This window comes from Leopardus geoffroyi, chromosome C1, assembly GCF_018350155.1.
Source record: "Leopardus geoffroyi isolate Oge1 chromosome C1, O.geoffroyi_Oge1_pat1.0, whole genome shotgun sequence".
NCBI classification, from domain to species: Eukaryota; Metazoa; Chordata; class Mammalia; order Carnivora; family Felidae; genus Leopardus; species Leopardus geoffroyi.
The window spans coordinates 79,564,045-79,588,405 of record NC_059328.1 but is presented as its reverse complement, the minus strand read 5'-3'; the positions used below and the strand labels follow the sequence as shown (position 1 = coordinate 79,588,405).

Genomic DNA, 24,361 nt, shown 5'->3' with positions numbered 1-24,361 from the left:
TACTGGGGGGTCCGTAAGACCCGGTAGAGAGAAACGTGCTTGTGAATACTGTCCTTAGTTCCTTTGTTGATGTGGTAGGCAGATCAATACTGCTTCCGGACAGAGGCCATTTGACAGCCATAGTCTTTCACCCCCATGAGGAATCTGAGGACTGGCAGACCGAGATGTGCACGGTAGACCCTCTTAAACGCACCCTCTGTATTCGCAGGCGCAAGCAAACATCTTGTCCACAGCAACACACAGAATGGCCCTGAGAGCCACCCTCCTCCCACCGGGTGCAGTGTGCATTTTGAGCAAGAGATGAATCTCGTTTGCATATAGGAAAATGTGTCCAATGGTCTTTGGCAGCTTGTGTAGCTGCTGAGTCTGGCCTGAGGGGAAGGAGACTTCTTCCCTGATGGCATCTCCTCATCCTCAGAGGTTTCCCAACAAATTCCCCTCGAGCCCTGCGTCCTATCACTTACGTGAGGGTGGGCACTCAGAGACGCACCAGCTCCTCCACCACCAGCTCGCCTCCTGCTTTGTCGTGCTCAGAATACCGCAGTCAGGCCAGGTGTCTGGGAAGCTTTGGGCGACAGGGTTGCAGAGAAACGCACCTTTTCTGATGCTGGGTGGCTCAGTCGGTTGAGCGTCCGACTTCGGCTCAGGTGGTGATCTCACGATTTGTGAGTTCGAGCCCCATGTCCAGCTCTGTGCTGACAGCTCAGAATCTGGAGCCTGCTTCGGATTCTGTGTCTCCTTCTCTCTCTGCCTCTCCCCCACTCGTGCTCGCTCGCTCACTCTCTCTCAAAAATAAACAGACATGAAAAAAAAATAAATGCACCTTTTTTTGGCTCTGGGCTTCCCAGGCTGCTCTTCAAGGGGCAGAACCTGCAGAGGGCAGTCTTGGATATTTAGGATTGGGCCCATCCGGGTTCATCTTCTCGGTTGCGTGGGGCACCAGGGAAAAGGGAATGGTAGCATCAGCCTTACTCCCTAGCTCATTAATCTGTTTTTGTTCACCAAGAGTCTGAATGCCGGGGTTTAGTGGAGGCAAAAAATCAGGAGAGAGGTCTTGCTGGGGAGGTGGAGTCTCAGGAGTTGCCGCGAGAGGCTGAGCTGTTGTGACCTCCACAACTGGTGTTCACCCCTTGACTGATGCTCCGAGCGTGTCCCTGTGGGCAGGAACGAGCCCAGGCCTTGCAGCCTTGGACCAGTACCCTCAGGTGACAGCGTGCTGCCCACCGTGGGCAGCGTCACTGTCCACGGGGCTACTTGACAATGACGAGCACCTCAGTGCGCTTAAGGCGTGATGCCCTGATTCTGGGCTGGCTCCGGGGAGGGGAACGGTGGCGTACTGGCAACGTGGTCTTCCTAGTTGCCCTGAAACAGGTAAAAGCAGATACCTGGAAGGCACATCTCTCTCCCTACACAACTCTCCCCACCCGTGCCAGGTCAAAGAGAGGGTCTGCCTCACTGGGACCCTGATCTTCTAGTGAAGACGGTAGCACTCTGGGAGAGGGACTCGTGCGGGCTCTCAGCCTCCTCAGTGCAAGGGCTGCTGCCGACAGGAAAGCACCGTCTGTGGAATATGGCTGGCAGGCAACTCCTGTTTCCATGGTTACTATATAGGGCAGGTTAGTATTAGGGCTGCCCAAGGAAAACAATGGCATTGAGGACAACACTTGAGCGGGGGCCTTCCTCTGGCCTTTTTAACCCTCTTCCCAGATCGGGTGAACAACATTTGACCTGAAGGCATGGGGTAGACCCCCTCGAGGGTCTACCTGGCTGCCCTGGCTTTTTTCACAGGTGTGTTCCTTGGTGCAGAGGAGCAAGTCTTCCCCGAGGCCAGAGGGGGCACAAGAGAGCACAGTTTCCCAGGAGCTCTGTGAGACACCCAGCACCACTCCCTCTCTCCCTCTCCCCCTCTCCATGAGTCCCTGGGGTCTCACTAGAGATGCTGACCCTGGTCCTGAGAAAGGCGTAATGTGTTGAAAAGCCTGAATCCAAATGTGGTCCTAACTCACGTGCACCAAATCATCAGAGAGTGACCCCAGCCCCAGGTCACTGCCTTTTCATGGGGCCATGTGAGTAACAGGTTTAATTATAAGACGTTAAAAAATCTCTTATTCATATTTCCACATGACTGCATACCAGGTTCTGCATTCACAGGCTGGAGTCCCTGGTCCTTTGTTCTCTGCTGAGTGACATACTGTCCTGGTCTTCTGTTTCTTTGTAACTAGAATAGAATAATCACTGTGGGGAGAACATGGGAGAATTGATCAGTGTGGATGCAGATATTTAGAAGCATAACAAGTCAGTGAAGGGCACTTTGCAAATTCACGCAATTATCATCTTTAGATGCAACAACCACACATTATTTTAGTCTCCCTCCTTGGCCATTTCAGGAGAAATTTATTAAAACCTTTGAGTGCTGTTTCAGAAATTATTTTTGGTATGGAACAAAAAAAAATTGCAAATGCTTAGGAAACACTTACCTAGTAAGACTAGCTCATTCTTTAATCCTGACAGAATCAATTCTTTCGACATTTGGGGGCGTTTCTTAGAGTAAACAGGGTAAGTGACAAGAGCTGTGATTCTCCAGTGACCTGAGGATCTTTTGTTTTGCTTTTACCCTGGCCCTGGAGCATCTGATGACATAATTCTTGGTAATTTTACATGGCTGAATTATTTGCATATTTCTTTCAGGAATGCATTTCATTCAGACTTTCTGAGGGTCCGGGAGGAGTTCAGAGGCTTTGGCTGGCAAATCTCTCTGACGGAGAGACGGATTTAAAAAGCTGTTGCCCTTCCTTTTCCCGGGCTGGAGATGGTGTGTTTTTTTTTGTTTTTTTTCTTTCTTTTTTTTTTTTTTTTTTTTTTTTTTTTTGTAGCCTCTTGGCGAGTTTCTTAGCCTGGTGGTGCTTCTTATTTCCTGCCAAGGGGGATGAGCAGGTGAAGACTGGGCCCCTTACCTGGTGGCTGTTGGCCTGATTGATGAGCCATCTACACAGGCCATGGGCTCCGGCTGCTCAGGTGGACTTACCTTTGAAACCCGGCTAATAGAAATGAGGGCAAACAGAGTAAACGCTTGCTCGTGGATACAGTACTCGGGTTGTGGAGGACAGTACTGAGCCACCAGCCGGCCCATCTCCAGGGGCCCCTCCAGCTCAGAATCCCCGTGAACTCTGTCACCCTTCCTGCTTGCTACTGGCTTCTTGGGAGCACTTCCATGGACCCAGGAGCTCCCATGACTGCACATCTCACCTCCAGAGTCACAGAGGAGGACTGAGGGAGCATAAAGGAAGTCAGCCTCCCCTTTCCCCACCATCCCTGTGGTGCCGACTTATTGTCACTCCATCCCCACACCCTCTGTATTTATGAGGCTGCCCCTCTGCCCCTTCAGGCCGCATCCAAGCACAGAAGCCGCTCACCAGGCATTGAACAAACACGTCTCTATTTTTACAGGCCAACTTGACCTAGTCCAAAGGCCGAGGCCTCCCGAGGATTTGCCCCTAATCCTGTTGGATATTTCTCATACCTCCCTCATGCCTCATCTGGTATCGTTCCTTTCTGCACTGAATAGGTTCTGTTTCTTCCTTATTACAAGTTTCTGCCTGTGTGAAGTTTCAGAAAGCTTCAGGACACATTCCAGTCTTGAGTGGCCAAAGCCACAGAAAGGTAATGTTTGGAACAGTAGGAGAGGAGCTACAGGCAGAAACCTGGGTTTAACTTGAAAAACAAAAACAAAAAACAAACAAAAAACATTGTTGAGCATCCACTGTAACTGGAATGCTAGAAGGGAGGTGATTACTTTCCCCCCGAAGGTCATAGGAGGCTCTCCCTGGGGGCAAAGGCCTCTTAGCACAGGAGGATGGCTTGGCTACGTGTACTGCATGGGCCTCACGGTCCAAGTCCTGGATCTGGGTTAGGCAGAGAGGACAATTCAAACAGAGTTTTCCAAGTGAAGGAGGGAAATGAGACAAATAGTGGGGAGGATCAGAAGGAAGTACATAGCCTGTCCCCCATCCTCTCAACAGACCACTCGGCCAGGTGGGAGGGCATGGGACGCTTGGGGTGTTTGCTAACAGACTTGCTAATTAAACACCGGAAGACAGTATTGCTTTGCCCACAGTGATGGCTATGCCAACGTTATCAGCTGCAAGCTACCTGCCAGGAGCATTCTAATTAAAAATAAATAGTAGTGCGGGTGGGGTGGGACAATGGGGCCAGGGACCCTGCCCACATTTCTTAGGACTTGTAGGATTGGTCCTAAAGGAAAGTCACACCCCAGTCACCTTTAGGTCCTTTTCTCAAAGGAGCCTCTGTCTAATCACAAGGTGGTGTGATGCATGCTTCCTTAACCCTTAGCTGGTAGAGTGACAGGCAAACAGATAAAGCCTCTAGGAGCAGACTGCCTGCTGCCCTAGAGCCCTGGAAAGGACAGGCTGCCTGAGGGGGATAATGATTTCTTCTGGGTCTCTAAACTGAGGGGACAGCTAAAGCCCAAAGCCTCTTCTAAGAGAGGTTAGAATTTCATCAGAAAGCAAGTCTGGTCACATGAGAATTTCTGGCACTGTGTGCATGGCAGGCTGGACACCAGCCTACCAGAATTGAGCGAGTGGATCGTATTGGCTTCAGCGGAGGGGAAGAGTCCCAGCCTGGCCTGGGAGAAGGAGTGGCTCACTCCCCCGACCGGACCGGCCACGGGATTGCGGGCAGCAGCAGCCAAGCTGCTGCCGCCGTGGGGCCAGGGCTCCGACGCCCAAGCCCCATTTCTTTTAACCCTAAAGAAAGTGTGTGGTCCAGGGACTGGACACTGAAAGATGCCTAAGGAATGCAATGCTTTCCACGCCCTCTCGGCAGCCCTGTGCTGCTTCTATCACCGCAAGTCTTTCCTTGGAGCCAAGGTAGGTGCAGTTTTGAGATAAGGTGCATTGGAGATTCTTTTAGGGGCCTTGAAAGCGTTAGTCTTCTAAAAGGCACCAGAAAAAGTTTACAGCCTGCTGGCTGTAAAAACAGAGGTGCTTTCTTTGGTCGGTAGACCCTGCTAAGCCCCTAGTGAACCGCCTCCCCTAGAAGCAGAATCCAGCTGCACAGAAGGAGGTCCTAGTCTGTGTTTTGGGATGAAGCTGTGTTTTTCAAGACACTTTCAGTCTCTTTGGGCTGACATTCTATACCAAAGTAACTCAGTAAGACGGAGCTATTTTTCTTCTTTCTCTCTTTGTGTCTCTCTTCCCTTGTTGGCAGTGAGTGTGAGGTGGCTGAGCCCCTCTCTCTCTGCTGAACCTGCTAGTCCATTATGTCAATAACGTATATAACATGCAGAAACCACCAGACGACTCCTTGCAAGTCTCAGCCGGGTTCCAAAACATTTTGGCATTTGGAACTGCCTTTTCTTTACTACTCCCATTTTGAACCTTGGTTACGAGACACAAGTGCCAAAGGTTTTGCGTAATATGTCAGTGCACTATTTTGACGAAAATATTCAAAGAACCTCATTTGACTAATCCAAGACAAGACTTGTGTTCCGTGTTGCCTGCCTGTGACAACACTAGGAATGAAGAGTAATACAGGTTCTCATTGATTCGTGGGTTTGTGCGCCGTGGAAGAAATTCTGTCGGTCCTAGCTTGACTACAGACCTCATTTATTCTTGGGAAGTAGGAATCCGAAGCTCTCGTGACATTCTTCCCACCCAGATGTTGGAGCTCCGTCTCCTGAGGGACTGACTTATTTAGTGCAGGGTTATGATGTTCCGCTTCCTTCTTTTTAATAATGCTTGAAAAAGAAGATTTCTCAGGCAAACCTAACAGGAAAACCTATTAAAGGGAAAAAGAGCCCTTTGTAGAAATAATATACCCTGCGGGAGAGGAGGGTAGGCTTCTTCTGATTTTACTGCCCTGTTGGAGTGTTCCGAGTAGCTTTCTAACCATCTATCAAAGTTTGTTTTTGTCTTTGTCAAGGAATTCGGGGGCGGGGGTGAGTAATTAATCATCGGTTAAAAGTGTTTCCTCCCTGATTTAAGAGCCCTTTTCTATCCTGGAGTCCAGTGGGGTGATATGAGGACCATGTGGTTTCTGGCCTAAATATGGATCGTTCTAGCGTCGGGTGGATGAAGTCATGCCATTAACAGTATTTTAAAGCTGTCAAAGATAGACCAGGAGGTCCCAAAGGGACCATACGCTTCAGGGATTGGCAGTAGGTTTTCACTCTAATAGAAGTCCTTCCAGAAGCAACTTCTGCTAATTCAGAAAAGTGCCGCTCAGGGTTCATATGTGAGGAAATAGCCCATAAATATCTGGGCCCAAGTGATGAGATTCTGCTTGGATGCCCCAGTTCCTTTGCAGTTATGTCCTCGGAGGCCTGCACAGAAAGGCCACAGTATTACATGGGGTGAGCCTGATTTAGCCATTCTTCAGCTCTCCCTCCCTGGCCTCCCTGTGACTGCCACTCCTGGTGGTTGACTGATGGTAGAAACATCTCCTTTCTACCCAAGGCTTCCCACCTCGCTCCCAGTTTGGTGCATCTTTGTGGAAGGGACCTGATGTGCTCACTCACCAGAAACTGACACTTTCAGACCCAACTTAGGGCTCCCCACTGAACCTCGAAGTGTGCTTCCCGTCCTGTTTTGCTTGGGCGGTTACCTCCTGTGCTTTCCGCCAGAGTTGCTCCGGTGATAATGCCGCATCGCTTTATTTTATTGACTCCTACTTTAATTAGGGTTTTCGGGTCTTGCCACTCATAATTAGTTTCTGTTGCAATTAGGGTTGCAAAATTACATTGGGATTGATTGCCTGATAGCAAAGCGGAAATAAAGCTCCAGTTCTTGACCGTGTATGCTGCTTCCCTTGGCGTGAATTTCTCATACCAAAAATAACACTCTGGTAGCCATGGTAACTTTCCATTTGGTCTAATCCATATCATCTCTGGAGAAACTAGAATGTTATTAATAGTGTTTGTTGTATGGGAAGAAAACTAAAAATATAAAAGCTCCTTCATTACATAGGAGACCAATCACACTGGTGCTTTGAGGGAATAAAATCTTACTTGCAGAGATTTGATGGAATTTAGAATGTATTTAGGGGCCTCGTGTGGACTTGCATACCAAGGCCCTGGAAAAGAGTGAAACAGGGGGCCAAGAATGGAGAGGAGAATCAAGGATATGCAATCCTTGCTGGCCCCAGTGGAGTTGAGGCCAGAGACGAGATGTTCCAGCCATGTTGAGGGTCACAACCTTAACATCCCTGAAGGGGTTCACAGAAGGCAGCCATTTCACAAAAGACCAGTGGGTCTTGGGTGAGAAAAGGAAAGGCTATTTTGCTTATGCCTGGTGAAAAAGAGTTTGGAGTGAAGATATTATCGATCCATAGCATTACTGAGGCATGTTCAAGTCCAAAAGTCCCTGAACATTGAATGTAATAGCCCATCCATGCGTAAGCACTCTACCGGGAGGGTGGGGTGGAAAGTGACCGTTGAGGGAGAGCCCCTGCTTTGAAGGACTTACCACAGGAGCATTAGGTCATAGTGTCATCTCATTATGTTTCCAAAAGACTTTCCAGGGTCTAAGTTCCTTCACAAGGAACACAAGTGAGTTGTCCTCCTGGAGTCTCAAAACGAGTGCTTTGAGTTGGCGGGGTGATAGTTTACCCCTTCCCCCAGAGGAGAAACTGCTTACCCAGAATCATTCAATGGAGCACCAAGGATAGAAACCAGGTTGTCTGGCTTCAAGCCCTTCAATGTCCCTTCTATGATACCACATTAAGAACATTGAAACCTAAAACAAGAAGACAGTGTGCACATTAATACTTCAGTTTACAATGCAGTTGGGGAAGAATAGTGTGAACCCCAGTTTTCAGGAGAGGCTTCGGGGGGTGGGGCGTGCAGAGGTAATTTTCAGAGAATAGGTAATCCTCCTACAGACGGGGTGGGACCACCTTTAGGTCCCTCATGAACCACAGAAAGAATTTGGTGAGAAGCACAATCGATCCCATTTCTGGAACTGGCAATAAGAACAAACCGCCACTCTGGTCCCTGTGTCTCTGATTTTTCTTGTGTGGAGGCCGGGGGAAAGGAGCTGAAATTTGCCTCCTTACCAATGGCCACTCCTGAGGGAAGGTCTGTGTGATTTTCACTCCAGGGGAACCTAAGAGGTGGGAGTTCCCTTGCAAGAGCAGGATAGCTGTGTTTCTGAAGGAGCCTAAACAGAGAGGTTGGAGCATAGAGACGGTACATAAATGAGTTGTTTAGTCTCGGCTAACCAGTCACTGAGTCCGGTGGCATTGGTCTTGGCAATGAGAAGTCATGGTTAGAAGGCGGTGGAATTTAAGCATATACTTTCCCACGCATAGATGTGATCGTCTTTGCAGCCACCAAGTGCTCTATAGCGGGAAGAGCTTGAATCGAGCTGTTGCTACTCTTAGGTTTTGTTTTTGCTTTCGGTCATTTCCCATGCCCCTAGAAAAAGTATTGGGAGCTCTCTGAATGCACATGTACAGCCTGAGGTGTCCCATCTGCCCATCCCTAGACGGTTGGATTCCTGGAACTTGTTTGCATTGGAAACTGCTTTCCTATGTCAGAGTGAGTGTGGTAGAGCCAAGGTCCTGCTTGCCTCCCCTGTGGCCAGTCCCATGGTGTGTTTGCTCTCGTGACAGCTTGGGCACTTGTCTTCCATCCTGGTGTTGATGATGGCCTGGGTTGCCTTAGTCAGTGGGGCTGATGCACCATCAGCACGAGCTGTGCAAAGTGGAAAAAGGCACTCGGGAAGTGTCTTTCCAAGTGACTCAGCCCCTCCTCAGGGCGGCTGCTAGTTGCTCATTTATCTCTCCTGCCCTCCAAAATAAGCCTAGCACAGCTTTTTTTTTTAAAGAGACCTAAATGCATTCCATTGGCATCTGGGAGCTTGTGGGATCTGGTTTCAGCATCAGGGGAAGGGAGGATATGGCTGACAGCGGCTGGGTCCCGGCACCCCCTCTCCGCAGACCCCGGAGCTTGGATCCTGGCCGAGGCCTTGTTTTTGTTGGAGAAACGTGGGTGGGAAGCAGAAATGAGACTGGGACCCTGGGAAAATTCTGTTAGTGGGTTCAGCACCTCCAGGACGACAGAGAAGCGGGCCTGTGCCAAACACTGGGGAGAGCGCTGGAGAGTCTGCATGCTGGGGCCACAGAGGCCTTCCTGCTACACCATGTGAGGGGTCTGGGGTATGTGGAAGGCCCAGGGCTCTGTAGCTGTGTTTGAAGATGTCAGAGACCACTCTGGGGCCTTTTAGCTGATGCATATTTTGGATGTCTCCAGGCCAGCAGAGGAAACTCGGGCTGTCCTGGCAGGGGAGGGGAGGGGAGGAGCGCCTCGTGGGTTTGGACTGCGGCATCTCTGTCCTCGTCTGGATTCCCAGTGCGTGTCCACAGCCCCAGGGGCTACTGTTGGAATCTGGCTCTGGCCATGAGAATGTCATGGCTTATTTTTCTGGCTTATGAAAGAACTATGATCAGTCTTTTAGTTTGTATAGAGAACAACTCTCCCCGGTGTCCACTCTGAAACACGTGTGCTTTTACAAAAGCAGTTATGCACAGACAACCAACAAGCTAGAATCCTAGTTTCTTAATAAGATGGAATTTGAGAGACCCGTGAGCCAGCCTCCTACCTACATCCCCGCCCCCCACACCCTGCCTGTATACGAGGGCCTGCTGGGTGCTGGGGGGCCATCCAAGCTCCTGCCCTGAAGGAGCTCCCATGTCTGGTGGGGAGATGAAAGTGCAAGCGGCTCTCTCTCCAACGTGCATGGGAGGTGCAGGGCAGGCGTGACACCCGGCGTGTTGTGAGACCCTGGGCAGAGGTGTTAATGCAGCCCCGGGTCAGGGAACTTCAGGAGGAGGTAACACTGAACGGCTCCTAAAGCAGCAGTGGGCAGAAGGGCACAGGCAGGAGAGCGGGCATCACACCCTGGGGGGACGCCTGGCCGAAGCTGAGAGCAGAGGAAAGAGAGGTGGTGGGTGAGCGGATTGTGCAGGGCAGTGGGAGCCAGTGAACAGTGTGGGTGGGGAGCGGGGGAGGTCTGGGCTCGATCCTTTTGCGGGCAGCATGAGCTTGAGGAGCGCCTCCCCCAGCTCAGACCCACGTCCTCAAAGCCTCCCATCGGCTCGGCTTGTCCCTGCTCAGCCCCCTGGGGTCTGCCTCCCTCCACCTTCTCTTTTGGCCCTTTCTGCACACTCGCGGGATCTTGTTTCTTCACAGCAGCAGTTAAGACCATCGGGCACAATATTTTTCCGTCCCCACTACTACCCCCACAAGCCACAACTATATCCAGCTCCAGATCCTCAGTTCCTCCGGGGATGAAGTGTCCTGACCAAGGCTGGCCCTGCCACCTGTGCCCATGACCACCTCCTCTGCATAGACCTCTCTCCATTGGCCTCTCCTCAGAGACCTTCAGTCTGTCCCTCTCCACCAACACTTTCCTCTGAGTTTGTACGCATGCTCCAGTCTTTCCCATTCTAAAAATACTGCTTATTTCCATGTCTTCATTTCTTGGTCCCTGTCTTCCTCCACCCAAAAACTGATTAACACGGTCTCTGTTTTTCTCACTTCCCGGTGGCCACTCTGCCTCCTTCACCCCACCGGCAGCCTTGCCAAGTCTGGTGGATGCCGTCCAATTCTGATTTTATTGGGACTCTGCTGCACTTGGCATTATTGGCTCTTCCTTCCTGAAAGTCTTGACCGCCAGGACACCGCACTCTACTTGTTCTCCTGGATCTTTCCCAGCATCCCTTCCTGAGCTCCCACCCTATTGCTAGAGACTGAATCTTTGTGTCCCCCCCCACCCCCAAATTCATGTTGAAATCCTAACCTCGGGTGTGCTATATTAGGAGGTGGTAGGTGGAGCCCTTATGAATGGGATTAGTGCTCTTACAAAAGAGCGCTCTCCTGCCCCTCTGCTGTGTGAGGACACAGTGAGAAGAGAGCTATCTAGAACTCGGAAGCAGGCCAGGCACTGAACCTGCCAGCACCTTGCTCCGGGACTTGCGTCCAGAACTGGGAGAAGTACATGTTTGCGGTTTCAACTACCCAGTATATGGTATTTATCTTACAGAAGCCCCAAAGGATCAAGACATTATCTTCAGTTTCTCTTTCTAGCCTGCCTCTTAAAAACCCTTCTGATACGCCCTCGACCGCCCCATCTCTTAGGTGGCAGTTGAGATAGGCTACCCCACATTCTGAGGATTCTCCAGTGCGTGCCCAGTCCAGCCCTTCTCTCACAGCCCCTGGATCCCGCAGCCTGGTGAGCCACTCCATCCAGACAGGGCAGGGGCATCTTAGGCTGTGCGTCCTCTTCCACAAACCTGCCCCCTCTGTGCTTCTGTGTTGGGAGTTGGTGGCTCAGCATCTTCCAGGAGCTCCGGTGTCTCTTCTCCCATTCATCTTCCACATCTCAAGATGTCTTAAGATTTTACTCCTCAACATTGCTCTCATCGGCCTCTTGCTCCCTGACTCTGCCACCAGCACTGTGCTTCCTAACTGGTCTTCCTGCCCTACTTCTTCATAGGACGTGATTTCACCTTTATGTTTGACCTTTCTAGACATGGGGCGTGTACTGTGCCCTTAAGGCGCTACATTCCCACATGGGAACAACTCTAATTGCTAAAAGGTCTCTCTTTCCTTTGAGTCAAAATCTGTGTACCTGCAGTGTCTACCTTATTCTGCAGTTAAACGGGCATGACAGCCCTTCAGGTGCATTTTTTCCTCCCATTATTGTAGGCATGTCTGTTTTGAGACCAAATTGGTTGGTATGAGTGAACACCTAGAAATAGAACAGTATATGGGGGAGGGTAGGGGGGTGATGCTGGATGAGTTTCCTTAGGGAGTTGAACCAAGTCTCTTTGACCATCATCTAGGGATGGCAGTAGCCCAAGCCTTCAGCTATTTCCACACAGCCCTCATGTTTCCTTTAGGTCTGCTCTATACGGACTAAACATTTCCAGTGCTGTATATACTTTGGGAGACTTGGATTCTAACTAATATTCTCTAAGTCTGAGCAAATCACGAACATTCAGGGCCTTGGTGGTGTTGACTCTTGTGAGATCTAAATCTTCTTCCTGCCTATATAACTCCGGGAGCATCGTACAGATTCATGTCCGATGAATCTGAGTTGCATTGTTTTTAGGTGTCTTGTTCCTCTCAAGTTCAGCTGCTGTTTTCCTGTTTCTGCCATGACATCTGGCATGGTGATTGTGTTTCTCAAAAGCTTGTTAAACGAGATATGTGGGTGTCGAGTGCTTTGAGCTCCTCTTGGAAAAATACACCTTTAAAGTGATGTGTGTCGGGGCCCCTGGGTGGCTCAGTCAGTTAAGCGTCTGACTTTGGTTCAGGCCATGATCTCAGTGGTTCGTGACTTCGAGCCCCGTGTCAGGCTCTGTGCTGACAGCTGGGTGCCTGGAGCCTGCTGTGGATTCTGTGTCTCCCTTTCTCTCTGCCCCTCCCCTGCTCACGCTCTGTTTCTCTTGCTCCAAAAATAAATAAACATCTAAAAAGATAATAATAAGAAAGTGACGTGTGAGTTCTGTGTTGGAAGTGGTAGAGTCAATGCTTGGCCAAAACCCATCTTGTGATGAATTGTTTGGTTTAACTGAGAACCTACTGTGTACTTAGCCCTGACATACGATTGCTTTACCCCAAAGCAGATGTCTGAGACAGTTATTAGTCATGGTATGTTTTTGGAGAGAGAGAATTTGGAAGGTCATCTATTCTACACCCCACGCTGGAAGGGTTTCTGACTCTTTGGATTTTCCTCTGTGTGTGTTTGGCATTTCTTGTTTTTCTCTCCAGTTAGATCTCCTAGTGTCTTTCAGTCATGATGCATTTTGTTTATTCATTCATTGTCTCATTCATTCAAGATGAATTGAGAAAAGGATGGTACAGGGGCACCTGGGTGGCTCAGTCGGTTGAATGTCCGACTCTTGATTTTGGCTCAGGTCATGATCCTAGGGTCATGGGATCAAGCCCCGAGTCAGGCTGTGCAGTGAGTATGGAGCCTGCTTAAGATATTCTCTCGTATTCTCTCTCTCTCTCTCCCTACTCCCCACTCCCCTTTACTCATGTGCTCTCTCCCACGTGCTCTCTCTCCCTCTCTAAAAACAATAAAATAAAAGGATGGTACAGTTGACCTTGAACAATCCCCTGTGTAAGTCCACATAAATTAACTGCCAACAGCCTACTGTTGACTGGGAGCCTAACGTAAACAGTCAATTAACACATATTTTATATGTTATATGTATTATACAGTGTGTCTTTACAATAAAGTAAGCTAGAGAAAAAATGTTATTAAAAAAAACCATAAGAGAAAATACATTTACAGTACTGTATGGTATTTGCCCCCCAAAATCTGCATATAAGTGGACCTACACAGTTCTAACCTGTGCTGTTTGAGGGTCAACTATATTTGAATTAAATTGGTTTTGATTTTCTGATATTCTTCAAGTTTATTTATTTTTGAGAGAGAACATGCTTGTGAGCAGGGGAGGAGCAGAGAGAGAGGGAGAGAGAGAGAGAGAGAGAGAGGATCCTAAGCAGACCCTACTCTGTCAGCATGGAGACTCACGTGGGGCTCAAACCCACAAACCGTGAGATCATGACCTGAGCCAAAATCGAGTCGGATGCTTAACCGACCCAGGCGCCCTGATTTTCTGATATTCTTATTGAAGAGCAAATAGGGCATCTATTTTGGTGAACAGCTATTTTCCACCAGATCACTCGTAATTTGGGTTAAGATGAATTAACAAGGTTGAATGACCAGTGGGAGAGATTTCCGATTTGGAGCTCCTCACATTCTGAACTTTGGTCAGCTGGTCTTCAAACCCTCACCTTGGGGTCTGCCCTATTAGCCAGGGTTAGTCTCTGTTTATCCTTTCCCCATAGATGTTAACAAAGCACTGCTCTCATGGAATGAAATCTCGCTGCCAGACTCAGTGATTAATATTTCACTTGCATTATCTCATTTAGCCTGTGTGCCAACCTAGTGAGAGAGAGAAGTGGTATCGGAAGTTGAGGACATGGTTCACGGGAGCAAAGCAGTTTACAGAGGGGGTGGCATAGGTCGCCTAGTACTCAACTTTTCATTTGAAGCCTTTTATTCCACTGACCCACTAAATGGTTAAGTGCAAGCAAGGACTTTCAGCCTTCATCCTAAGTGTGGCAATCTGATTTCTCGTTGGGAGGAATCAGAAAACAGGGCTGCCTCGTGGGGATGATTTGGATGTTGCCCCTCCCAGGCTGCTCTAGGAAGTCATCATCTAAATTAGATCCAGAGGGGAAGGTACCCCCAGAGCTTTCAGGGCAAGAGGCTAACAAATGGCTACAAATGGCTTGTTGAAAATCTCATTTGTGTTTCAGTTTATCTTTTCCCAGGGAAAGACGAGACCCCCTTGGAGCTGAGCACTGAGTGAGTGATGGGTAAATAATGCTTTGTCAAGAGGGTAGAAACATGATGGGCAAAGCCACCAAGGCAGGTAGCTGGGAAAGGAGCTCTTACGGTGTAATGACCATGTTGAGCAGTTTCTCGCATGTGTAGGTAACTATTGTGAAGGGGAGCAGCCGCGAGGGTTGGTGTTGGGTGTGCTGCATTCGGTCCAACTTCCAATTCCTCCTGCAGTTTTTAGACTGATCGGTCTTCTGTGAAAAATAATATTCAGTCCCTTGGTGTTCCATCAAAATAAAGCTAGGCATCAAAAGCAGTAACTTCATGATCCTGCGAGATGGAAAGGCGTAGAGACCTTGCCTAGAGAATGATGGGTGATAAAAGGTAACAGGGATTGAACATGTAGGGGAGCTGTGCACACCGATCAGAATAATCCTAATGCAATTAGGTAAGCCTGGGGGGATCAAGTTACTGCTACGCCTAGGGCGTGTGCTGTGGTAAGACTCCAGTGTGCATAATGTAAAATTAAACTAGTCTTTTTCATTCACACACATGGAAAGCCAAATGTTATTGGAAACTTCTCAGAACCTTGATAAACAAGGAGTTCCACAGATGTTCTCTTCATTTTTCCTATTTATGGTTTATGAGCCTCTTTTTGTAATACTTGATAAGGTTTGATAATGAATAAAATGAAATCTCTTGGATTTGGGCTCTTGGGGGATTTTGATGTCAGTTTCCTGTCTGTGCTAGGGTCTGATGGGCCTCGTATGATCATTTGTCTGTGAAAAGAAAAATCACAGGTAGTAGGAAAATGAAGCATCTTAATTTAATAGCAAATTGCAAATCTGTTTTTAATGGCACTGGAGTAAGAATCTGGTGTTGAGTGTGATAAATTATGCAGGTTTAATTATAAAATGGTAAAATGGCATCAAAACCCATCTGCAGAATCTTTTCTGAAGATGAGATTCTTTCTAGGATTTGGAAAGGAGAAAGTATGTCATCAAGGTACTTAAAATTAACATCAAATTAATTGAAGTGTTTCAGAATGCTAAAACTCACTGACATTTTATGAGGTATCTTTGCTACCGATTCCTTTCTCAGAAGGGGCCAGAAGCCCTCGCTGACTTCAGGTAGGATAGAGAACTCTGAGACCTTCGGCAAAACTGCTTGTGGCTGTTTGCTGTACTTTCTCTAAAGATGTCTTGTCCCCTCGAAGCGGCCGTAACCCCTGTCAGGCCGTGGAGCTGTTCTTTCTCGCGTCTGCGTCTCCCGTCAGACCTAGTCCAGGACACCAAGTGGCACAGTGGGCGCTCAGTAGGCCCTCGGGTTTAATCGGTGGCACAGTGTTCCAGTGACTATCAAGCTCTTGATTTCCAACTGACCTCCTGATTGTTCCTGCAGAACTTTGGCCAAGAAGGTGAGGTAATCGGAGGCCCCGTGTTCCAGTGGCTATCAGACTCTTGATTTAAAAGTAACCTCCTGGCTGTTTGTGCAGCACTTTAGCCGAGAGGGTGTAGTGTGTGTGGACAGAACTGCCTACAGAGCCTGCTGCGCTGAGCTTTGATGTGAGGATTGAAAGGAGCAGGCTCAGAGGCACAGGACCCAAGTGAGACCAGAGGTCCCCACTGTCAACAGCCCGACACTTAAAAGGTGCTCGGGGTCTCTCCCTTCTAGCCAGAGAGCACCTTGGTATGAATTCGAACAAGGCACCTTTCCTCGGGATACTTGATTGCCATCCACCAGGCATCCGTTGCAATCAGTATGGAAATTTTCTCTGCCATGTCAGAAGGGCATCTGCTTGGATGTAATGCCACTGTGCTGTTTGTGTACTGGAGCCCACGGCCAGGCCACTTGTGTGTCCACCTGCAGGGGGGACCAGGCCGAAATGCCCAATTGCCCGTGCCACCATTGGCTTTTATCTACCCAGTAGGATATTCAAAATTTTAATTTGACATGTTTTTTCCCTCTTGGGACTTTTATTTACAAAGTTAATGGTTTATTTAATAACTAAAGCTTTTGGCTTTAATCACAGTTATTAGCACGGAAGTTGTATTTGTCTAGCCTGGCGCCCAGTAGGAAAAGTTGCATCTGTAAATTGAAGCCCTTCTTCATTTACCTTTGGAGTAATAATAAAACATTTTTAGGCAAGCCATAAGGCCAGTGAGTGACAATAAAAGGTGGCAGAGAAGCCAGTATACAAATTGTTTCACATGGAGGCTTGAAGGTTAACTATCTTCAAACGCTACCTTCTCTCCTGCCCTTGTACCTCAGATGAAAACATCTGAGGGAGCCTGCAAAATGTTGCTGGGCTTAAAGCTTGGGGAGAACTGGATTTTCATTTTTCGGCCTGTGGGCAGAGTTAAGAGTGGCAGAAGTGATTGGGATTTATTCATCCTGTGGGTTCATGATCAATTTATGCAGGTGTTCAATGGTAAAAATACCAACTGGATCTCTACAAGCCCTTGATATACTTTGGAATTTGGTTATAAACTAGTCCACTGCTTGCAGTTCAACACAGGGTAGGGACTTGAAGGGGCAGAGTTTCTGACATCTTCAAAGAATCTCATTGTTAGGCAGATTTACTTGCAAGGTGGTCCTGTAGCAGACTTAGAAAGGCTTCAGAAGGCTCTGCGCAGTGGTTATCCGGTGTATGTTTTTTTCCGAGTGGGAGCTCTTTGTCCTTGTACGTTCAGGTTTTGTTAGGGGTTGCAATGATGCAGGTTCCGAGGCAGCACAGGCTGGGTTCGAGATGAGGGTCTGTTGTTTTGGACTCCTGCATGGTCCCAGCCTGGGTCACCTGGTGGCTGTTCAAGGCACGTTCCTGAGCGGTTTCCCACCAGCTCGCAGGAGGACACGGTCTTTGCTCAGAAAATAGACCAATTTGGTATGATGCTCTACAACGTCAGTCGCACTTACAGTTTTGGTTGTGATCATCTGGATGAGATTTCTAGAAAACTGTGACCTGAGCAGTGGTTTGGTGCCACTTGATCAGAGGCCTGGACTGTTGTTGAGCTCTCCCTCAACTGAATAAACCATCCAGGGCAGAAGAAAGGAAGCTTTTGAGAACCGGTAGCATTCTGGGTGCTGTGGCCTGATACTCCTGACTGGGATAGAATAGCCCAGAAGCTTGCTCCCTCCCTCCCTCTCTCTTCATTTTCTCTCCCCCTTCCCTTCTTTTCATGCACAGATTCCCTTCTTCCTTTTTCTTTTTCTTCTTTTTTTTCAGTTTATTTATTTTGAGAGAGAGAGAGAGAGAGTGCACACATGTGTGAGCAGAGGGGAGGGGCAGAGAGAGAGGGAGAGAGAGAATCCCAAGCAGGCTCCACACTGTCAGCACAGAGAATGACCTGGGGCTCGATCTCACAAATCATGAGATCATGACCTGAGCCGAAATCCAGAGTCATACCCTTAACCGACTGAGCCACCCAGATGCCCCCCTTCCTTTTTTTTTTTTTTTATTTCAAGCAAGTTAATTGCCAGCCTTGATCGTAGAATGAATGGCTAGAAAATCAGCTCAGTTTTAAAAATTCAACAAAAAACATCCTTGACTAAACATCCAAGGCCCTGAAGGACACATAATCTCTGTTCCAGGACTTCTCAGCCTTGTGCACGTGACAATTTCTTGCACACTCACACTGTCACTCTGTCCCGTGTACTGTGGACAGCTGAGCCAGCTGGAGCTAGCCAGGGACACTTGCTAATACAGGCCTGCAAAGTGCTTGCCACCAGGGAAAGTGCCTTCTCACGTGTGGTCAGTGTCACATGCACAGATGGAACCACTGTTCAACACTATTCAGAACCCCCAAACTATCAACTTAGAACTGAAATAAAGAATAACCTGTGCACGAATAGAAATTGGTTGTTCCAACTCCTAACTTTTTTGTTCCATTAGAACTAAATTCGCAAAGGCCAGATACCTCTAAAACCTTCTGATGGATTTTATAATTCTTTTTTTTTTTTTTAACTCTTTAGTGAAGTAACTTACTATTTTTGCGGCCAAGAGTCCTCTTTGAAAGGGTGTTCAGATTCTGCATTGTTTCCAGCAAACGCCCGCTGTGTGCCAGGCACGGTGCTGGTGCCGGACGCTCTATGTGCCTTAGATCAGGTCGTCCTGTGAAGTGAGAACTCTTACTCGCTTGGTGCATACAGAAACAAGTTAAGCGAAGTCTAGAAAGATGGCCAAGATTCCCTGTTCTTGAGCAACCTCCAAATGTTCTTTTTCTCCCCACCCAGTGGCAGGAAGCTGCCACACAGAGGGTAAGAAGGCAAGCTTGGCTCCAGTCAGTAAGTGTTTACGGGGCACCCGCTGTGTGCCAGGCACGAGGCTAGGCTCTGGGAGCCAAAGGGAAATATGGCGTGGCCTCTGTCCTCAATGAGCTTGTGTCCCGCGGACCGTACTGCCTCATTGCCCAGCATTCATTAGTGGATTCCCTGCCCCGCTTAGATAAAAACAGATTGGCTTAGTTTGGCCTTCAAGGCCCCTGCCTGCCTCATCCAACTCCCCTCCCTCTTCTCCCCATTGCCCAGCCTGGGCTCCAGCCCCTGCGTCGTTAGAACCTCTGCAGGTATGTCACTGCTGATTCACAGACCCCCACTGCAAAACGGCAGTGCCCTGGCCCATCTCCCCCACCGTCAAGCCTCTACCAGTTATTTTGCAGATATCCACAAGGGGTCCTCACATAGGCATCCATCCATAGCCCTTGTGAACTGGGCCTTCTAGCAAATTCAGACCTGGATCCCGGTATGCGGTGTCCGTATATGGCAAAGGTGGTGGTTCACTTCACTGGGGTTAAAAGAAAGGCATTCAAAGCTGAGGGGTCTGGGAGGATAGGGCATGAAAGGGTCCGTGTCCCTCATGAACCAGGTCTGAGCCCTGGGAGAGTAAAAACCAGGCATAGGAGCCCATCAAGTTTTTTGTGGGGGTGCTAAGAAAGACTCTGGACCTCATGTCAGCCCTTGCTAGGGCACCCCTTGACTAAGGTCTCCAAGCCAGGAGTGTGGGATAGTCTGCGGCATATAAGTGCAGGGTGTATGACCAGAGATGAGGGTAGGGAGATTGTTATGAGGCCATTGCAGAAGTTCTGGGAGAACAGAACAGAGCAATCTCAGTCGGAATCAGAGTGGGTGTCGGTAAGGGATAGAATCAGAGTGGGTGTCGGTAAGGGATAGAATCAGGAATTTCTTGACTGATAGAAGCCAGTGTTGGGGGTTCGGGTGAGGGTGAGTTTGGGTGATGAGGACAGAGGAGGTGCCAGTGACTAGGAAAGGGGGAGAGAAACAAGCTTTGCAGAGATGAATTCCATTTATTCATACTGACATCCAAGTTCTAGAATGGATTCTGGTCAGTATCCCTGCCTTGGCACCCACCATATGGGCTTGCGATAGAGATTTGTCCATCATCTGCACACTTCACAAGTCTCAGAACTGGCCTTGTGCCCCCAGCCCCGGCCTGGCCATTCTGCCTACTGCACCAGGATTACTCTGTCTAAAAGGATCTTTTATTTTTTTTTTACCTGTTGCCTTCCTAGCCAGAGATTTTCAGTGACACTCTCTCCATCTAGAGTGTGAAGGTTTAGTCCCTCAGCCTCCAGTGTCCTACTCCCCTCTATCCAATCCTGCCCTCCTGGATCAGGACTCCTTTGGCACATGTGACAAGAGTCCAGGGCAAGCTAGCTTAGGTCACAAGGGGATTTTGCTGGTTAATGGAGTCAGCTGGGACTTAGGGATGTGTGCACCACTGGGACCCGCCTTCCATCTCCTGATCCTCTTCTCCTTGCACACTCATTTCATTCTCCACCCAATTGGCTCCACATGGTGGGTCAGTATGAGGTGTAGCACCACTATGCTTCTAGCCTCATGACGTCTTCATTCAGTCTTCTTCATTCAGTTCCACTTAGAAAAATCCTGGGACTAACTCTAGCTGGGTCAGCCAGTCAGCCATGATGCCCAGGAAGGTGGGGTCTGAACCACATGCTTGGAGAAAAGATGGAGTGTGTGTGTGTGTGTGTAAAACCTCTGCCTGCTTCAGACCTCCTCAACCAGAACCTCCATCTGACCAAACCCAGCTGCTTTTAGCTCAAATGCCCCAAATATCCTTCCTCTTCTCAGGTTTTATCTTCAGGGTCCGATCCTGATCCCCCCCGCCATGCTCTCATCCTACCCCCCCCCGGCCCCTCCCACGGCATGGGGCTTCAGTGACTTTTCTCATTTTGACGGGAAAACCTAAGGACAGCGAGGCAGAGTAACTCAGCCAGGCTCCAGAGCAGGAAGGCAGGAATAAGATCCAGGCAGTGCTTCTCCAGAGCTGAGGGATGAGTTTAAACCGTTTCTCTGTGTGTGGTCGTCCAAGAGACTGTGCCCTCCTAAGGGTAGGGACCAGGGTGTCATCCCCCGCTGGCAATTAGTTTGGCAGATTGCTTGGTCACGATTGCTAATGGCCATGAAATGGTGCTTTTCCAGTCTTTCCCTTTCTACCTTTAGCCCCTGGGACTAGGGACAGGATCTTTCCTGGTGATTTGCACAATTTAAAATTCTGTGGGAACCAGGAAGGTTTTCTTAGAGAGAGGGACAGAGTAAAATAAATATTAATTATAATGCAGATGACATCTTTTTCTAATCCTCTCCACTGTCTCCTACATACAAATAAGTGTCGTGCCTTCTCTGGGGTTTTCCCACAATTTACTGCATGCACACCATCCCTCATCCCCAAGCTTAAGAACACAGACCTCCTCCGAAGAGGCAGGGTCCTATTGTTGTGCCTGATTTGAAATGCAGGCTCTAATGTCAGGCAGCCCTTGGGAGAAGAGACCCTGGGCTCCTTTCCTCCTGGGCTGGAACAGCTTTTTCTTTCTGGGAAAACTGTTGAAATTTGGGTTTCCGTGTTAATCAAGGTTCCCAGCACGTCTGTGGAACTGGCTCAGCATGTCCAGAATATGTTTTCCAACCATCCGGGCTCTGGCTATTCCAGCCTGTCAAGAACAGACTTGCCGGGGCTGTGTGGGGCTGCAGAGATGTTCATTCCAGATTCAGAGTGATAGGCATGATTTTTGGAGCCGGCCGCAGCAAGCTGGGACTGGTTCTGGCGTTGTGACCGGACCAGAGGTGCTGGGGCAGGCGGGCTGTGCGACGCAGCCTGTGGACATTCATGCAGGCAGCTGGCTGGTTTCCTTCACTGCTTTCCTCCCAAACCCCCAACCCCTACACATCCATGCACCAGACTGAAAACACCTCTGATGTGAACTGTCCCTTTTATATAACCAGATGAATAGCATTCTCATATGTCTGTCATAACAGGTAACAGTGCTGTGTCCTGGGTTATGTTCTAAGTGCTTTACGGATATGGATCCCTTTCATCCTTACTAACACCCCATCACAAACTGTTAGCCCCATCTCTGCAGACCGGGAGCCTGAGGCTTCTGCAGAGCAGTAAAGTTATTGAAGCGAAGCCACACAGCCGGTCAGCGGCCAGTGGCCTGTAGATGGAGGGCGAGGGCCGGCTATGCTTAAACACCGTGCTGTAACATCTGTTGACATCAGGGTTATTAAAATGCTGGCAGTAAGAAAGATGTAGCTAGACTCAGATTCCCCTGAAAATCAACAATTATGGTAACTTAGGAATTTTCTAACTAAACTTGAATTTGGGTGGACAAGCGTTGGGTCTCTTCCACCCCCTGCATTTGCCTTAGTTATCAGTTTACCCGCCTCACCCCAGACCCCAGAACTAATGGCTGAGAGAACACGAAATTTTAGAAGTGGAGCCATGTGAGTGGGAAACCATGATATAGTAGTTACTAAGCGTCCCTCCCTTTCTTTCTTTACTGCTCACATTGCTACTTAATTTGTGTACATAGCACCTTTTCTTATACCCTGAGTCCCCCCAAAAGAACCCTTCAAATTTCTGGTGGGTGCAATTCAGGCAAGCCACAGAACAGGAGACATGGGACCTGCCGGCGTCTTTCTCTCGTGGCGGCCGTGGGTGGATGTGGTGGCTCGAATGAACCTGGCAAAGCTCATGGGCAGAATGTTCTTGAACCAAACCCGGGAGTGTCTCTTTTTCTGGAGGGTACACCCCAGCTACTGTGTAGGGTGGAGCTCAGGATGGAGGGATCCGGAGCCCCCGCTGGAGCAGAAAAACTCGAGTCAGGGCCAAGCCTCTGCCACCTCCTTTCCTTAAGATAAGAAGCTCTGGAAACAAAGAATCAGACCTGCCTTCTAGGAATGAAGTTCAAATTCAGGGGCGAATAGCTAGAGAATCTGAGCATGGAGAAGAAGTCGTGTTACTATGATGTGGTTGTTTATAACTTTTATAGCATCTTTATGAGATACTGATCGTTCAGGAGTTTTCTTGCTGGTGGTGGAAGAACATAAAATCCAAAGGGCCAGTGAGTGCTGCATTTCCATTCAGTGGAAACTGTCTGAAAGAGCCCAGATATATTGTACTTGCTCTGGGGTGTCATGATGCCCTCTGTCACAGATGCCCGCTATCCCATGCTAACAGAAAACTTGAGAATGACTTGGGTCCAGCCAGTCTTTGAGGCACACTGAATTCAGAAGACGTCTGCAGAAACGAATGTGAAAGAGCTGGAAAGTATGAACTGGGAGAAACGGCTCTAGGAACTGGGACAGATTAGTATGATGTGCTTGGCTGTGCTTTCCCAAGACTGGAAACCACTGGATTACTGGGGCCTGTACTTATTCTTCCGGCCCCTCTATGATGCATAATGCTGGGCCGTGCGTGAGATAGCAGTGCATGTGACTGTGTGTGAGCAGGAACTTATCTCTTTTGGACTTTGCTCAGAATGTAATCTAAGGCAGGCCAGGAGGATCCTTGGGTCACTAGTGGAATCAGTCAGAACTTCAAAGGGGTGGCCACACCGATGGGGTAAAACCATTGCCAAGGGCAGAGGTACTCCTGTGTTACCCTAAATTGCTAGAGTTTATTTGGTGGCCCCAAAGACCCAGAAACTTAACTGAAATGGCTGCATTTCGGGGCAGAACCTCATCTTTCCTCCACATGGCAGCAGTTAAGTGGAAGGGTACACTGTTGGTACATGTTCTGGTTGTTTGGGGTAAATTGACAGAATTCTGCCAAATGTCCCACTCCCATGGTGGGTGACATTTCCTGTGAGGCACGAATGTCATTCTTTTTTCTTTCTTTTTTTTTAAAGCTTATTTATTTTTGAGAAAGAGAGTGCTCATGAGCCAGGGAGGAGCAGAGAGAGAGGGAGGGAGAATCCCAAGCAGGCTCTGAGCTGTCAGTGCACAGCCCGATGCGGAGCTCCATCTCACAAACTATGAGATCATGACCTGAGCTGAAACCAAGAGTCGGACGCTCAACCAACTAAGCCACCCAGGCGCCCTGAAGAATACCATTCTTGGTCCCCAAGGAGCACAAATATCAGTCACGGTGTTCTCAAATATACAAATGGATACATTTTGCCAGATTTTCCTACATGGTCACCACTCACCAACCATGAGTATAACAGTACTCCTGTATAGTGGCACAATCATAGCTGGTAAGGGCAAGTCTCATAAAATATAGGCCCTTAGGAAAAATAATAAAATTTGCAGTAATCTGTGTGACTAAAAAGAGTTGTGAAATTTCTAGAAGGCATTCACCCCCCCCCCCCCGCAAATAATCATGAGGATGGGCATATGGGGGTGACTTTTGAATTGCCTTGTTCAGCTAGCCGTTTGAGACATGGTGCCCACAGCATCTGCTGAAGCAGAAGCTCCCAGAAGCCAACCTGGCTCTTTGTAATGTAGTAGAAACAGCTGTCACTGGCTTGAGATGAAGACTCCTTGAGATTGTTTGCTAGCTCTGGATCTGTCTCCCTCCATCCCTCCCTCTCCTACCCTCCTTATCTCCCACCCTCTCCCCACCCCCAAACCATGAATCCAGTCAATTGTGTAAACTCCTAACTTTTCACAAATTATGCAAGAGCTTAAGGGCATAGTGTTTGAAGTCTGGTGTTCCG

The 24,361-nt window shown here is 48.7% G+C and overlaps 1 protein-coding gene across 6 annotated transcripts in view; it reads left to right on the top strand.

Moving 5' to 3' along the window:
- BCAR3 (BCAR3 adaptor protein, NSP family member) overlaps positions 1-24,361 on the top strand; it is a 163,071-nt gene that overhangs the window by 104,140 nt on the left and 34,570 nt on the right. The window contains exon 1 of one of the 6 annotated variants that reach the window (XM_045478336.1): positions 4,496-4,889. The exons of the other annotated variants lie outside the window; for them this stretch is intronic. Within the exon in view, the coding sequence (XP_045334292.1) occupies positions 4,806-4,889 (84 nt within the window). The 5' untranslated portion in view covers positions 4,496-4,805. Of the gene's footprint in view, positions 1-4,495; positions 4,890-24,361 lie in introns of those variants that run through there. 6 annotated transcript variants of the gene reach the window in all.